Here is a 15,000-nt window from a genome sequence, read left to right as displayed (position 1 = left end):
TTGCAGATCTAGTTGTCAGCCTCAATTTCTTATATCTTTATATATTTATATATTTATATATTTCTTTATATATAACTCAATTAACAAAACTTCCATCATGTTCTGTAAACACAATAATTGGTACATTAGTTGCTTTTTATAAAACGAATGAAAGAAAAAAAAAAATCAGGTCTCAAAATTGTATCTGCCTGTCTCTATCTCTGTCTTTCTCTAGCAATGACTTTGATGTGGGTCTGGACCCAGATATTAGTCTGGCAGACATGTATCGCTGGAAAGTTTCTGCTTATGCTCCCTGCAGCTCCACCTGTACAACAGGTATACTCATATATACAATATGCAAGTACCCATACGATAATACCCACATTGATTGAATTTGAATCTTTGATAATGTAGCTTGTGAAAATTGTTCTGCCATGGCCATAGGAAATATTTGTGTTTGATTGTCTGTGTGTCTGTTAAATCACATATCAGGTGACCTCAGTTGACCACATTTCAAACATTGTTCTAAATGAGTGTGCTAAGTTTATTAAACTGCAGGTAACCATATACACACTTGACGCTGTGTTACCAGTTAACTCTCATAGGTGAAACTGACCTAAATATAGGTTAAACTGAATAGGACAATTTTAACCCTGCCACTCTCTTTTTTTCTTTGGTTAATGTCCCTTGAATTGTTGTAGCAGTATGATAGTGAATAATGAGGTGCTCTAACAGAGAAAATAATGGACCTTTGCTTCCACCTTGACAATTATTGTCTTATATCTGGACAACTTGTCATGCATTGTCACTACCTAACCTTCAAATCTATCCACAAAAAGTTCAGTATCTTTATAAATGTATTTATTGTATTATCTTCATTGTATTTTCTATATTTGCCCCGTTCAACTTCCTCTAATATACACAAAGAGCTATACATGCATTGTAGTGCACGTAAATTGTATGTTGTTCATCTATGTCTTCACTCTATGTATACTCTGTTAACACTGTTTGTCTGACTGTATTACCAGGTATCACCACTAACTATGCCCTGTGTGTTCGGTATGATGGCACAGAAGTCGATGACAGTTACTGTGACTCTCTGACCAGGCCAGAGCCCACACATGAGTTCTGCACTGGAAAGGAATGTCCTCCAAGGTACTGTCTTTGCTATTTTAACTTACTAATTAACGACTAACACAAACTACACATAATGAGGTTTGCTGAATTATTCATAGTTTAGCAAAGTTTCATTTACAAATGACGAAGTGAGCACTAACTTGTCTGAAAGAGCAGAAAAGAAAATACATTTCAGATGACACAAATTTAAAGATGCAGGATGAGGGCATGTTTGAATCTACTACAACCCTAAACATAACAATGTTGTGCCTAAATAGAACCAATCAAAATGCAAATCAAAGAACAGGGCCTAGATTTATGTTTTCACCGCTTTCAAATTTTGAAATTTAGATTGCAAAACAATCAATGGCCTCCATGTCTGGAAATTACTTAAATTTAAAATCAGTTGATCAGGATTATGTATCTCAAATCAAAACTCTTCATGTGGTGAGTCTTGCACACCTGTGGTTTGTAGTATTTTCATACATCTAAAGTTTTTTATTTTCTTGAAAAATTAGAAATGATTTGCATAGGATTTGAACATTTTTGACATTGGTGATCATAATGGTAGTAACGAAAGAGACACTATTAGGCAGGAATGCATGCTGATTATCCCCAATCCCATGCTGCCATGCAAGTGACTTGGACACACAAAGATGAATGGGCTGAATGCAACAACATTCTGTAGGTTACTAAGTTTCATTGGCATTGTCTCATTTTTTTCTTTCAAATGTTCCTAAAGGTTCAAACAAGAATTTCACATGGAGCTAGAAATCCAAAATATTGCCAGAAGAAAGAATGACATCCCTTAATGTGACTAAAAAGATTGTACTCACTAAGTATCCCTGAAACTTTATTAACTTTCACTGGAGTAACTACATCTTACCACTTTCTCCTCAGATGGGAGACCAGTGGTTGGAGTGAGTGTTCTCGAACCTGTGGTGAGGGTGTTCAGTACCGCACTGTGCGCTGCTGGAAGATGCTGTCACCAGGTCTGGACTCCTCTGTCTATGATTCATTGTGTCTGTCACATGACCTGCACAAACCAGCGAATAGAAAGGTCTGCCTTGGCCAGAGCTGTGGACCACAATGGGAGGTGTCTGACTGGTCAGAGGTAATACAGAAAGCAAGTGCATGTTTCTGATGTTGTGAATATGCGATGATGTTGACGATATTGATGGCTAGTATTTTCACTGTACCAATAATTAGATTTGGATACTATCTTGAAGTGTGATGCCTTGAAATCAGACATTGGTTTGGTCAAAGAAGCAAACAACACAAAGCAATGTTCAAGAACTGCCAGTATGCATTCTGTGAACAAAATCTTCAATGAAATGACTCAAAGATTTCAACAACAGTATCAAAACATTTCACATATAATTTTACATACTAGAATTTGCAGTGAGCAGTCATCATCAACAGAAACAAATATCAAAACTAAAAATAATGGTGAAAATCATTTCAGTAGCTGATATAAAAATGTTAACCTGACACTTAACTGGAATTGAAATCTGTTACCTAAAACTTGAAAAAAAAAAAAAATTAATTACCCTGGCATCCATCCATTCATTAATTTTTGAGCCACTGGGAAAGTAGAACAGCCTAAATGTCTGTAGTGACTCTCCAACTCCTCCTGGAGCATCCAGGTGATCTTGGGCCAACAGTGACGTTTAATCCCTCCACCATGTGCAGGGTCTCCCCAGTTGGGTGTTCCCAGGATATCCGAAAAGGGGGGCAACTAGGAGCCATCCAGACTAGGTGAATAAGCCACCTATAAGCAGTAGCTGAATACCCTCAGATTTCTTCAACTAGTCTTGACTGCTTGTATCAACAGTTTAATTATTTTGGTCACTACATAAATCTTGTGACCATATGTGAAGATGGAAGAAATATTGACTGCTAGACTGAGTGTTGTTTTAAAGCTTACTTTTTACTACCGTAATTACTTAAGCCATTGCCAGTGTCCACTGCTGAGGTACACAACAAGTGGCCCTGGCCCTGATCATTGGAACTGACTCCTAGCTACATGACCCCCTCCATCTTAGAGCAGATGAGTCCATTACTGGTCCTACTTTGCATTTTCAGGCTCTCTCAGCTTTTCAAATCTAACATGGTCTTCATGAAACAGAATTTGTGAGACACTTTACTTGAGACAAATTTGCGTTAGTTGACCCTCCAAAGAGCCTAGTTTCCTTACAGCGTTACTCCCTGGGTTACTGAATTGCACAAACCCCTCCACCATGGCACGTTTCAGAATCAAAGAGAGAATTACTCTGGCACTGAAAACAATGGAGCAATATTAAATTAAATCGATTTCATATGGCCAAAGCATAAATTTGGCTTGCAAACAGAACAGCTTAAAGTACCACTGAAATATTTTTAAGGAATTGCAGCATTATTCCAGACTTTTCTTAGTATTCTCAGGCTAGAATGGTTATATTTTTATGTCCCCGCAACCATAGTGCATGGTATGTGGGACACAAGTGCGTAATTGCCGTGAGGGAAGGGGGGTCACCAATATATGAAAAATAGAAATTTGCCCCCCCGATATTTATAATGACCAATAACTCCAAAAGCTAAAGAGGGAATAATTTTCTCAACTCAATTTTTGGTGTTACACCAACTCCAAAACACAGTGTTTACTAATCTCCTGCTTAATGTTCATTTTCATGTGAACCAGCAACAGTAAACACAACAGCTGTGCGCTGTTGAATTAATGTTCCTAAATGCAGAGTTCTATAATATTAAAGAGGTACTGCACACTTAAACATGTTTTTTGAGTTGAAAACTAAATGATATGACTGTACTGTGGTTGATATTTACATTTCTTTCCAAAAATATAAAAATTCGGCATTTCAAAATGTATCAACACGCCATCTACTGTTTTAAATCATCCTGAACGTTGCAAGGCGAATGCTGACATAGAATCAACTGTTTGGGACTTATTTACATTATGTAACTTATTTTTTTTTTTTTAAAAAGACTGTTAACGCCCTCTAATCAGAGATGGGCGGCCCAACTCCCCCAGCAACTGTCCTTGAGTGGGAGTCTTTGTAAAAATGCACTTGTTTTCAAATATATACTGATCAAGACTCATCCTTCACAGGAGTTCACACTATTTTTTGCTAATCCTCTCCTTAATATTTTTAAATTTTGGCACAATGGTTCAGACTTCTTTTCCTTCAGACCCTCATATGGCAGATGGCAGCAGGTCCCTCAATAGCAACAAACTGCTATGTACTTTTGCAGTTGGCATTTTTCACGAGAGAGCTATTGTAACTATATGCTTGGCTCCAAGAGCTCCAGCTTCGGGCTTTACTTGGGCAGGAGTCAGTGGCTTGAATTGATACAGCTCAAATACAGGACCACCATGGTCCTCCACACGACATGTCCGCTTCAGGGGATTCTGGAACGGAAAAGACATCCACCTCCAAAGAGTCCTGTAGCACAGGTACCTTGCGGTCACTTAGCAAGTCCTACCTCGTTCATCCATGCCCCTCGCCCCTTCCTCTCAGCCCCTTTCCAGCTTTTTAGCATTTTTTAAAATTATGGAGCGGGTGGAGTTAGGCTCAGAGTTAGAGGGGTTACACTTTAATATCAGCAGATGTAAATTTAAGGAACATAAAAATAACTGGTTTCAAATTTTGGTAATACGGTTTTTTGAAGTATTGATGTTTGTGTGTGTTAGTGCTCGGCACGTTGTGGCTCTCGGGGTGTTCGGACTCGGGAGGTTCGTTGCTCCATGGAAATGAGACTATGTAACAAGTCCTCTCAGCCAATAGAAAGTCAACAATGTGAGGCCCCTCCCTGTGACAGAAGATGGACAGTTTCTGACTGGGGACCTGTGAGTTTAACAACACACACACAGCTTCAGCATAGTGTACATACACAATGAACCCATACCAGACCAGGCATTTTAACACCTCTCATTTAATATTTAGTTTATGGAAATGATAACTTCAGTTTTACATTTAATTAAAAAATATCTGTATATGTGCCAGTGCTCAGGTGTGTGTGGAGAGGGAAGAATGGTGCGTGCAGTGACATGTCGATCGTCAAGTGGGCTAGTGATGTCAGACGAGCAGTGTGACCAATCACTGCGCCCACTGGCCATCTATCCCTGTGGTGACAGAAACTGCGCCCCCCACTGGGTTGAACAGGAGTGGCAACAGGTAAGAACCAGGCTGTGGAAGTGTCCTTCACTTTTGAGAGATCTTTGAAAGTGCATATTTTGACTGGTGGGGGAATGTTCGTCTCTTTAAGAGCATCGAAATCAGAGTCCATCCATACAGATATATTAAGTTTTTTTGTTTGTTTATTTCTTGTTTGTGGGTGTGTCAGTGTAACGCTACCTGTGGCCGTGGGGTGCGGCAGCGTCAGGTGGTGTGTGCTGGGCTGGAAAGTGGTGTGTTCAAAGAGTTTCCAGACAGTAGCTGTGACCAAACCAACAAACCAGAGACCAGCTCCTCCTGCTTCCAGAGACCCTGCTCCAAATGGTTCATCACATCCTGGTCCCAGGTAACTTGGTCTGTCTGTATGTCTGTCTGTATGCCTACCTACTGATGCATCAACCTGCCAGTACTCTGCCATAGTGATCTAAGGCTATTTGTATAAATTACTGTTCTTTCATAAATACTCTCAAACTGTCTGTGTGTGATGTCTACACTTTTTTATTGACAGTTAAATCTGGTTTTGTATGTCAAGCTTTATTTGAGCTGAGTGTCTGTAGGTCTGATCATCAGTAAAAAATAGAGAATAATGAAAAGTCCTTTTCCCTCATCCCCCCTCAGTGCAGTAAAACCTGTGGGAGTGGTGTCCAAGTTCGAGAAGTCAAGTGTTACCAGGGAGAGGAGCTGGTAACCAGGGGCCACAGCTGCAACTCTGCCCTCAAGCCAGAAGCCAGACAGAGCTGTGAAATCCAGAGCTGTCCAACAGAAGCACCAGGTACAAAAAACAAACACAGTGTGTGTATTTACTGGAGCTGATGCAACATTTCAGTACACTTCCAGCTCCATTAGTGGAGGATATATTAACTCCCAGATGTGTCACTGTTAGAAAGTTTTTTTCTGCAGTGTCCTAATAAATTAAGTGGAACAGACTTTTTCCTTTTTTCTACATATTTAATCACTTTTATGTCCTTTGTGTGTTTATCCAGTAGCAGCCCCAGCAGCATCAATAGCAGTAGATGACTTCTGCCAAGATAAGCCAACAGCCAACTGTGCCCTAGTCCTAAAGGTGAAACTGTGTTCCCATTGGTACTACAGAAAGGCCTGCTGCCAGTCCTGCAAGGCACCGAGACCCTGAAGTCAAACATTGGTACCAACAGTCACACTACATTCTTATTGGTGCTGTGCAAAAAGCCTTCTGCTTGCAATGTACGGCCTTAGGACATAGGCATTTACCTTATTACTGTTACCTTATCACTAAAGGTCAACCTGTGGTCACTGCCTTCTACTTCAATGTTATTTCTTTACTCTTATTCCCTCACACCTAGAATTGCTCCCCAAAAGTAAATCCTTTTTTTAAGCAAATAGTATCATCACTACTAAAGATAATCCAATCAAAACTACTCCTAATGCAAAAACTACTACAGTAAAGTAGTTTTGCAGACAGAGCACAATACCTGCTTTGTAGCAGTATTTTGCAACTTGACTTTTACCTAAAGTACTGAAAGCTTAAAACCTGACACAATGTACAAGGCTTTAGCCTATTCCCTCTGACGGAGGCCCTGAGCATTTAGCCAATGTGCTACTAAATCCATTCACTGACCACCTCCTCCCCAGACAATGTGAAGATAGAGTATCTTTAGAAACACTGAGATGTCTCTTCATCTGTTTACTTAACTCCAAAGCAGAAGATGCAAACCAGTCTTTTGGTAAATATCCTTCCTCCAGTGTTTATTTCTTCAACATTTCAATCCATGTCATTGTAGCTCTGACCATTTTAATGGGTAAAAACCCTCAAGGAATCTTCATCTGTCCATTCCTATATCCATCACTCAACGTAACTCCCATCCCTTTTTAAAGTGATGCTCTGTAGATGTCTATGATCTATGCATCCCCTTACTTCTTCTTAAGGTGCTATGTTCCATTAAAGAGAGTGCATCCACAGTACACGAAAGACCTAAGGCATCTTTGTTGTTAGTGTGGCGACAGACTAGACCAGGGAAACATTGTGGCTGAGCCCCCTCAGCCTTGGTCCAGTCCTGTCCTGAGAGAGAGTTTGGTCAGGTTGTATTACTGATGCCATGCCGATTTGTAACTATGCTCTTCTTTCTGCCACTGACCAGCTTATCAAAATCATGGCTCCATTTTAACTACAAAATAGCAAACTGCAGCACTTCTCCTAAAGGGGGAGCTTTTTAATACATCCAGCAGGCGCTCAAAATAAACTTGGATGTAGCAAGTGAAGACTGGCTTATTGCCACTTGCATTTAGACTACTACATCAAGACAGGCACCAGTCGATGGTAATTAAACTAAAAGCAACAGTAGATGACAAAAGAAGTCAAAATACTTTTGCTTTGAAAGGCATTCAAAGTATAACACTGAAAAATCAATAGTTCTAATGTTATACTACCCACCTACAGTAACTGGGTAACAGATGCCAACACTATGTCAACAAAAGGGCACTCACTGACAACAAACAGCTGAAACATGCCTCTCTGGGCTTCAAACAGGGGAACGTGCAGCCTGTGGTTTCCCATACCACACTTCACTGCATTGATCCACAGACACATTTATTCGTATCTTTGTAGAAGCACAAGTCTAGCTGTAGTCTAACAAACAATATGCAGAACTTAATTCCAATTAGTGTTTTACATAAAATGTTGAACTTTTGGGGAAATATGCTTGTTTATCGTCTTACTCTGAGTCACATGAGAAGAGATATGTCCAGGATGTCTTTAGACTAGCTTAGCACAAAGACGTGAGGCAGTGGAAAATGGCCAAATCTTTCAAAAATGAAAAACTCCAAAGCTTTTTTTTTCACATTTAACTTTCTTGACGCATATAAAAACAGAAGAAATTATGCATCAGAGCTATTTCTTGATTAACAACTGCTGAGTGCCTTGACTGTGTGCAGCATCTCAAAAGTCTTGTTCTCACTGTTGGCGTATTCATTACAGTAACATGAACAAAACCTAGGTGGCTCTTAGATTTATCTTAATGAGCTTGCAGACAGTATCAAGCTACAAAGATAAAATTGATATGTATCTTCTCATATCTCTCTGGGAAAGATGGCACAAACATTTTTCCAGCGCTAGCATCTGCAGGTGCATTAACTTCTGAGAACTTGGTTATACACCTGTAGACATTTCAGATGTGACTACTCAAGTAGGAGCTAAATGGAAATGCATCGCTGGAGTTGTTGGCTTGAAAATATAAGAATAGTACAAACACAACACAACACAGAAACAGCTGTTGAACAAGAAGTGGTACTCTACCAACACAGCTGTCAGTGAAGATTGTTGGGGCCAAACTCATCTATCCAATACACTGTATAAACATGGCTGTCCCAAAATGTTGTTTACCTGTTGTTACACTGCCCAAAGAGCTGTTGTTGTTGTTGTTTTTTTGTTAACTGCGTTACACATAAAGAATAAAAGACCAGCTGTTTCTGACAAGCATCTGTGTTTGACCTCTGACTGCTGCTCCTCTCTGAGGAAAAACATTGGACTGACCCTTGCATGTAGTGCAGGACACAAAAGTAATTCCTAAAAGACTGCTTCAGGTTGGGTTTTAAGAATATGGAAGGAAACTATTGAATAACAACGTAAAGACCTGATAATTAAGCAACCGACCAGAGTGAAAAAGCTTAAATTTCAATGGTTACCAGTTTAACCGTGGTAATTTAAACTGGGGTTGCATGGGAACCAAATAAAGGAGATATAAGGGGAGACGCTGTTTCGAATGAATAAGCATTTAAGAGAGGGAACTGTTTGCACTAATTAAGCTATCATCAGAAATATGACCTGTTACAAAAGCTGTGTGTATGTGAGAGTGTCATAATTGACCATTGTGTTGTTTACAATACTCACCCCTCTTACCCTGCACAATTAGCATTGTCATGGTTACATGAGATGGGATCCCAGTGGATGACTCCTTGGTGAAACCAAATCACACACATGAATGCACACCAATTACTAATCTGAACTGGTCTCAACAAGGCACTTTGTTTCTTTGGGTTATAAGCAGCCAGTAAGAGGACCTCCAGGTGATTTCATTTCATTTCATTTTCAGATGTTTGCAAGATTCAGAAACAATTAAGCTGTCATTTTACTGTAGCTATAAAGGATTCCTGACAAATCTTTGCGTTTGTCTGCAGAAAAAGACCAGCAGTTCCAGAGAGAAGGTGAGCACTTCCACTTGGTATCAGATGATGTTAAAACATTTACATTTGAGTAGGTGAGCCATTTTCTATGCAAGAGAAAAGATTAATTATGCACTTAATTTATGGTGTAAAATACTATACAAAATACATAAACTTTAAATCAAACTTGACTCACTTGTCAATGATTCTGCAAATGTTAAATTTATTCCCAGATGTTTCTAACAGATTAGAAATGTTGGCCATGTGTTAACAATTTGATATTGATTGACAAAATTGATAATTTAGGTAAATGAGTTCAAATATCGGTAAATACGTTTGATAATTGACATTAAAATGAAACAGAGAAGAACTGATGTCTTGCTAATATTTACCCAGAGGAAAAAAAGACAGAGGTTAGGAAACTGAAACTTTTAATAATTACTAAGACTAAAGATTTTGGATTCTAGACCTCATCCTCTTGAGCAACCCTGCTGTATAATTTTTTTTTCCTATCATCCAGGCAGCCACTGACTAATTTCAGTGTGCTGGGAAAATCAATTTACTGACATTCAGAGCTTTTTTGTCAGTTTTCTTGGTAACATAACAGATGAAATGTTGGATTAAGTTTGATGCTTGGGTATGGCATAAATTCAAGAATTTATAGATTCAAGGACTATAAATTCTTGAATGTTTTGCATGCAAGAATTTATATTTGGGAGAAGCTACCTAATTCGAGATTTTGAATAGGGAGTGGTGACACGAAAATGCAATCAGGAATCTAAACAACTATTACACATTTTCAAAGGTAGTGATATTATTAGTATCTGTATCTAACAAAAATACTAATGACCATGCAGTTGTATAGTCAAATGTTCTTGCAGTCATATTTTTTGACCCACTGAAATCAAGTTTTTATTTCATTTTTTTTTTTCATGAAGTAGCTTTAATGTAGTCAGGAACTTAATTCAAGTAATTTGAGTGTAGCCTAACTGTCTTTTTTTCACAGCAGTGGCTTTACTAATGCATAAGGATAATGCTGGCAATATTCTGCATGTTTCTCGTTTTCCTATTAAAAGACTAAAATCCACAATGAATGTATTCTACTAACAAGTATTGTATGTATACCCAAAGCCAGATATATCTTATTCCCCTGTGACATAGAGCTCCACTGTTGTTCAAAAACTATTAAAAACATATCAGTGGGACATACAGTTGCTCTTGGCAGTAGTGGTAAAAGTACTCAGAACCTTTACTTTGTCAAAAGTACCAGTACAGCAATGTAATAATACTCTTATTACAAGTAAAAGACCTGTATTTTAAAATAGTAAAAGTACAAAAGTATTAAGAGTTAAATTTACTAAGACTTTATTAAGTTACAGATAATCCAGGTTCAAAAGTTACTTGACTACCTATGACTAATATATTATGATAAATTACATTGTTAATATGGTAACACTTTATATCAAGGTCCTTGTAATAAGCAGTCAATTAATAGGTAATAAGGCCCTTATTAATCCATATAAGATGCCTATTAACATTATGTGTTAAGACTACATAAATATTAAAAATAGCATCATAAACATGTTAATTGTTAGTGTAAGAGATTCATAAGCACTTATAAGAGACTTAACCTTTCATAGACTGCTTAAGAAAGCCTTATGAGTTTTTGAAATAATTGTTTATAATAGCATTACAAACACATTTATTGAGTTTAACAAGCTTACCTATAATGGAATTTTTAAATCCTTGCTAAGTTTTTTTTTTTTTTGGGTTGTTGTTGCTTTATTAGGATTAACACATACTTTATTATTTGTTTATTTGTTAATTATACCCTTGTTAATAGTTAATTGACTTTTTTTCAGCTACCGCATCTAAAGTTAGAACAATTCCTTATTAAAGTTAATAAATCCTTTATTATGTACTTGTACAGTAAACTACTAACCTTTAATAGGTGCATAGTTAACTGCTAATAATAGCATAGTAAAGTATATATCAATCTTAATAAAGAAACCAAAAAAGATTATTAAATGTTTAATAATGACATAATAGGTAAGTTTGTTAAATTTGTTTGTAAATGCTATTATAAAGAATTATTTTTAAAAAAACTCAAGGCTTTTATTAATGTTCTTAAGCAGTTTATGAGCTTTTAACAAGTTTCTTATAAGTGCAAATGACTGTCTAATAATCTAACAATAAACATGTTTGTGGTGCTATTATTAACACTTATTAACACAAAAAAAGTTAATTAGCCGCTTACAAGATTTATAAAGGCCTTATTACCTATTAACTGACGTTTATTACAAGGACTGTAACTGTAGAATACTTCCGTCTGGAGTGAACTGGATAGATAAAGTAAAGTACTCAAGTAAAGTACAAGTACATAAAAATTGTACTTAAGTAGTCTATTTGAGTAAATCTACATAGTTACTTTCCACTGATGGCACTCAGTAATGTGTTCCTTTATTACCTCAACCATGAATCAATCCCACATACAGTGTACTGCTACCGGGAATAGTCATTAGAGCACTAAATATGGATTAATTCATGGCTAAGGGAAAAAAGGTATTTTAAAAAATTTAACTTTATATTTGAGACAATATTTTTAAAAGATTTACATCTTCAGTAGGAACCAATATGCTTTAGGCTGAGAGACTTTAATTATTTACAGTGTAGATTTAAGCATAGTTTAATTAGCTTTCAGAACCAGATTGGGAATTCTGGAGTATTTGAAATTATTGATTCTTTCGGAACACAACCATCACCTGCTCAATAATAGGAGTTATTACATTCTTGGGAAACTCTTACATTATTGTTTTCTACAAAGCCTATCATTGCAGGTCTCCAAGAGTCTCATTTCAGTTGTGTCTCCTTCTTTTTTTCTTTACGTTACTGGTGTTACATTGATAATGTATTGTTCCTCTGAGCTCAGGATAGCCATTGTCGAAGATCTGATATAACCATCTGTTTATTCATCTAAAAGAAAGAGTTTGGATTTGATATCACATGCATGTTAGAAATGACGATTGCTTTAACATTTATTCTAGCCATAAAGAGAACCAGCTTTCTTCACAATGTGAAAGTAACATCTGACTATTGTCTCCCATCTGTTCCAGATGCCTCTTAAAGCTTCTGTGTCACTATTAGTAGTGATGTTTGTGTGGTGTGGGGAAGAATGTGTGTGTTTCCCAAACGGCTCAGTGGCATTCTCCTGTGGCAACTTGATGCCAGTACACCCGCCCTTCACCCCCTCCACCAGTAGCCCACCATTCACATTGTCCACTTCTAGTGCCACCTACAGGCCTGGTGGATTCATTACAGGTACATCTGTGCTGCAATATTCCCATTTACTGAATATTCCTAGGTAGTCCATGCAAAGCAATATAGCATTCTAATTAATTACTTGCTTTATCTTACTTTCTTACTTTGCTCACTCTTTTAGGCTAGATGTGCAGTGCCCCCTGTATCTATCAGGGATCATATTGTAAAGAAACAAACTTGACATGGGATTTTTCCACATGCATGAAATCCAGAAACCTCATCAACATGAAGACAGTCAGTGTACAACATACAACATACACTGTTAAATGTTTAATTTATTTACTTTGTATCTGATACATAGTGTCACACCACATGCAACCACTATGTCTTTTGCCTTACATTATTGAGGCCCTTTTAATCATATTTTATTGAAAGGTGCTATATAGTTTCTTGCTGGAAGCGGGTGTTGGTGATGGTTGCTTGCCAAGAGCTTCAGTCATCGTTGCATTAACAAAACAAGAGGTTACAATACGCCCTCTAAGCAGCGCTACTTCTTCAGCGCTAGCTGGTTAGCATGTTAACTTAAGTAGAATGAAAGAAGTGATAGAAATATCACTTTTTTGCTTTTCACCACTGGAGACAGCTCTTGGTGAGTAAAGGAATGAAGTTTGATGTGGAACTCGCAACATTTCTTTTAGACTGGTAAGTAAACAGCTGTTTAAGCTAACGTTGACTATGTAGCAATAGCAAAACTTACACATAGCTCCTTTAAGTTTACAATGTATACTGTATACAGTATATATGTACAAAAACTGTATATATACACCATTCAGCCACAACATTAAACCGGTAACTGGTTTTAATTTTGTGGCTGAATGGTGTATAGAACAGTAGAACAATGCATAATTCTTGTAAAGTGGTCACTTTTAGTTAACATAGTTTTTTAGAGAAAAATACAAAACAAAAACATATTCTGTTGGTCTGTTGTCACAACTTTATATTGTTTTTAATCATTTATGGATCGGTGTATTTATATGAAAGAAAACACATACTAAATAATGTAAAATATAACACATCCTGCCTCATGAATTAAATAATAATGACAAAATAATCCAAGAACACATACGCAAGAATTAATCAGAAGGTCAAGAATGAACTGCGATGGTCAACAAATAATGATGTTAAAAATATAATGGTAAGCTTCCAGAAGAATTTTTTTCTTGAATTGGAAAAAACTGAGAGTAAAATAAGGTTCAAAATCAAATTCCATAAAATTAAAAACAGAATCCTAAAAGTGATTACTTCATAGGAAAAAATAAAACTAATTTAAAACTGATAAAAAGTCCAATTTGGTTGAAAAAAGTTTGAAAATAAATGCATTTGCAAAAAAAAATCATCAGTTCCCTGTTGTCCCTTTGCTGACATATACTCCACAACATTCCTTTGACCTGCATATTATTATGGGTTTGATCTAACAATAAAAAGTGTAAACAGTTTTTTAATCAATAGGCTAATTTGGATTTTGTTGTAATTTGCAAATGAAATGACATACCAATTAATTTTATTTTGGCAAAAGCCACATTTAACTATATACTGCATGGCCTGGTTCAACTATGGGCAGGGTTTTTTTAATTAGTCAGTACAATCAGTTTATTTCTACAAATTGTTAATAAGAAGGGTCAGTTACAAATTTCATGTAGCTAAGTTGAGATGATGCTACACACCCGCACATTTCTTAAAGGTTTTTCTACATAGATCTGTGACTTTAATGTGTTTTTGCAGTGCCAGACTTTACAGACATGATTTATTTAATGTGAAGCACTAGGCAGTCATGAAATTCTGATCACCTGGGAGGAATTTATAGAAATGCTCATTAAAAGAACATAAGGGCAATTAAAAGGCCATATATGGTTAACCTGGCACTATATTATTTGTTCCCCAAAAGTGGTAACTTATTCTTCATGTTTTATTTTCATGCATGTACTTTCTCTCTCTCGCCCATCTCAACTCATTCCCTGTCTTTCTCTGTAATCAGTCTCTTCTCTTTACTCCTCTTCACCCTTTTGCTTCCCCCATCTTTACTTTCTACTCCACTCTAATTCTCCTTGACCCTGCCCTCTATCCCAGGGGTGGTTTTAAGTAACAGTTCAGTGGTCAGAATTTGTGTTCGGATGAACTCACTTTGACCTAATCTTACCCGCATCCCTCTCTTTTCTCCTCCAGCATCAGACGTCATTAACACATTTTTCTAACTGAGAAACTTTTTCTTTTGGACTAGTTGCACTTACCGTTTAAATGGCCTCAGATGCAAAGAAATTTCAATTTCCTTTCCTCCCCT

At 37.0% G+C, this 15,000-nt stretch overlaps 2 protein-coding genes across 6 annotated transcripts in view; both read left to right on the top strand.

Moving 5' to 3' along the window:
- The window catches only part of si:ch211-267e7.3 (ADAMTS-like protein 2), a 38,419-nt gene extending 25,833 nt beyond the window's left edge, over positions 1 to 12,586 (top strand). For 2 of the 5 annotated variants that reach the window (XM_040144385.1, XM_040144381.1), the window contains 10 exons: positions 215 to 315; positions 1,008 to 1,134; positions 1,996 to 2,209; positions 4,784 to 4,939; positions 5,097 to 5,267; positions 5,437 to 5,613; positions 5,886 to 6,039; positions 6,251 to 6,411; positions 9,420 to 9,446; positions 12,518 to 12,586. In XM_040144385.1, coding sequence (XP_040000319.1) covers positions 215 to 315; positions 1,008 to 1,134; positions 1,996 to 2,209; positions 4,784 to 4,939; positions 5,097 to 5,267; positions 5,437 to 5,613; positions 5,886 to 6,039; positions 6,251 to 6,399 — 1,249 coding nt within the window. In that variant the 3' untranslated portion in view covers positions 6,400 to 6,411; positions 9,420 to 9,446; positions 12,518 to 12,586. The other 3 variants (XM_040144384.1, XM_040144383.1, XM_040144382.1) reach the window with 3 other exon arrangements.
- Positions 12,587 to 14,806: 2,220 nt separating this feature from the next.
- The window catches only part of LOC120799307 (putative ferric-chelate reductase 1), a 3,842-nt gene continuing 3,648 nt past the window's right edge, over positions 14,807 to 15,000 (top strand). Inside the window, exon 1 of the mRNA XM_040144386.1 lies at positions 14,807 to 15,000. This exon is cut by the window's right edge and continues 233 nt beyond it. The gene's annotated coding sequence lies outside the window, so the exon portion shown is untranslated.

The sequence above is a fragment of the Xiphias gladius genome, chromosome 14 (genome assembly GCF_016859285.1).
Source record: "Xiphias gladius isolate SHS-SW01 ecotype Sanya breed wild chromosome 14, ASM1685928v1, whole genome shotgun sequence".
Lineage (NCBI taxonomy): Eukaryota > Metazoa > Chordata > Actinopteri > Istiophoriformes > Xiphiidae > Xiphias > Xiphias gladius.
The sequence above is the reverse complement of the archived record's forward strand: the minus strand, read 5'-3'. Positions and strand labels throughout refer to the sequence as shown.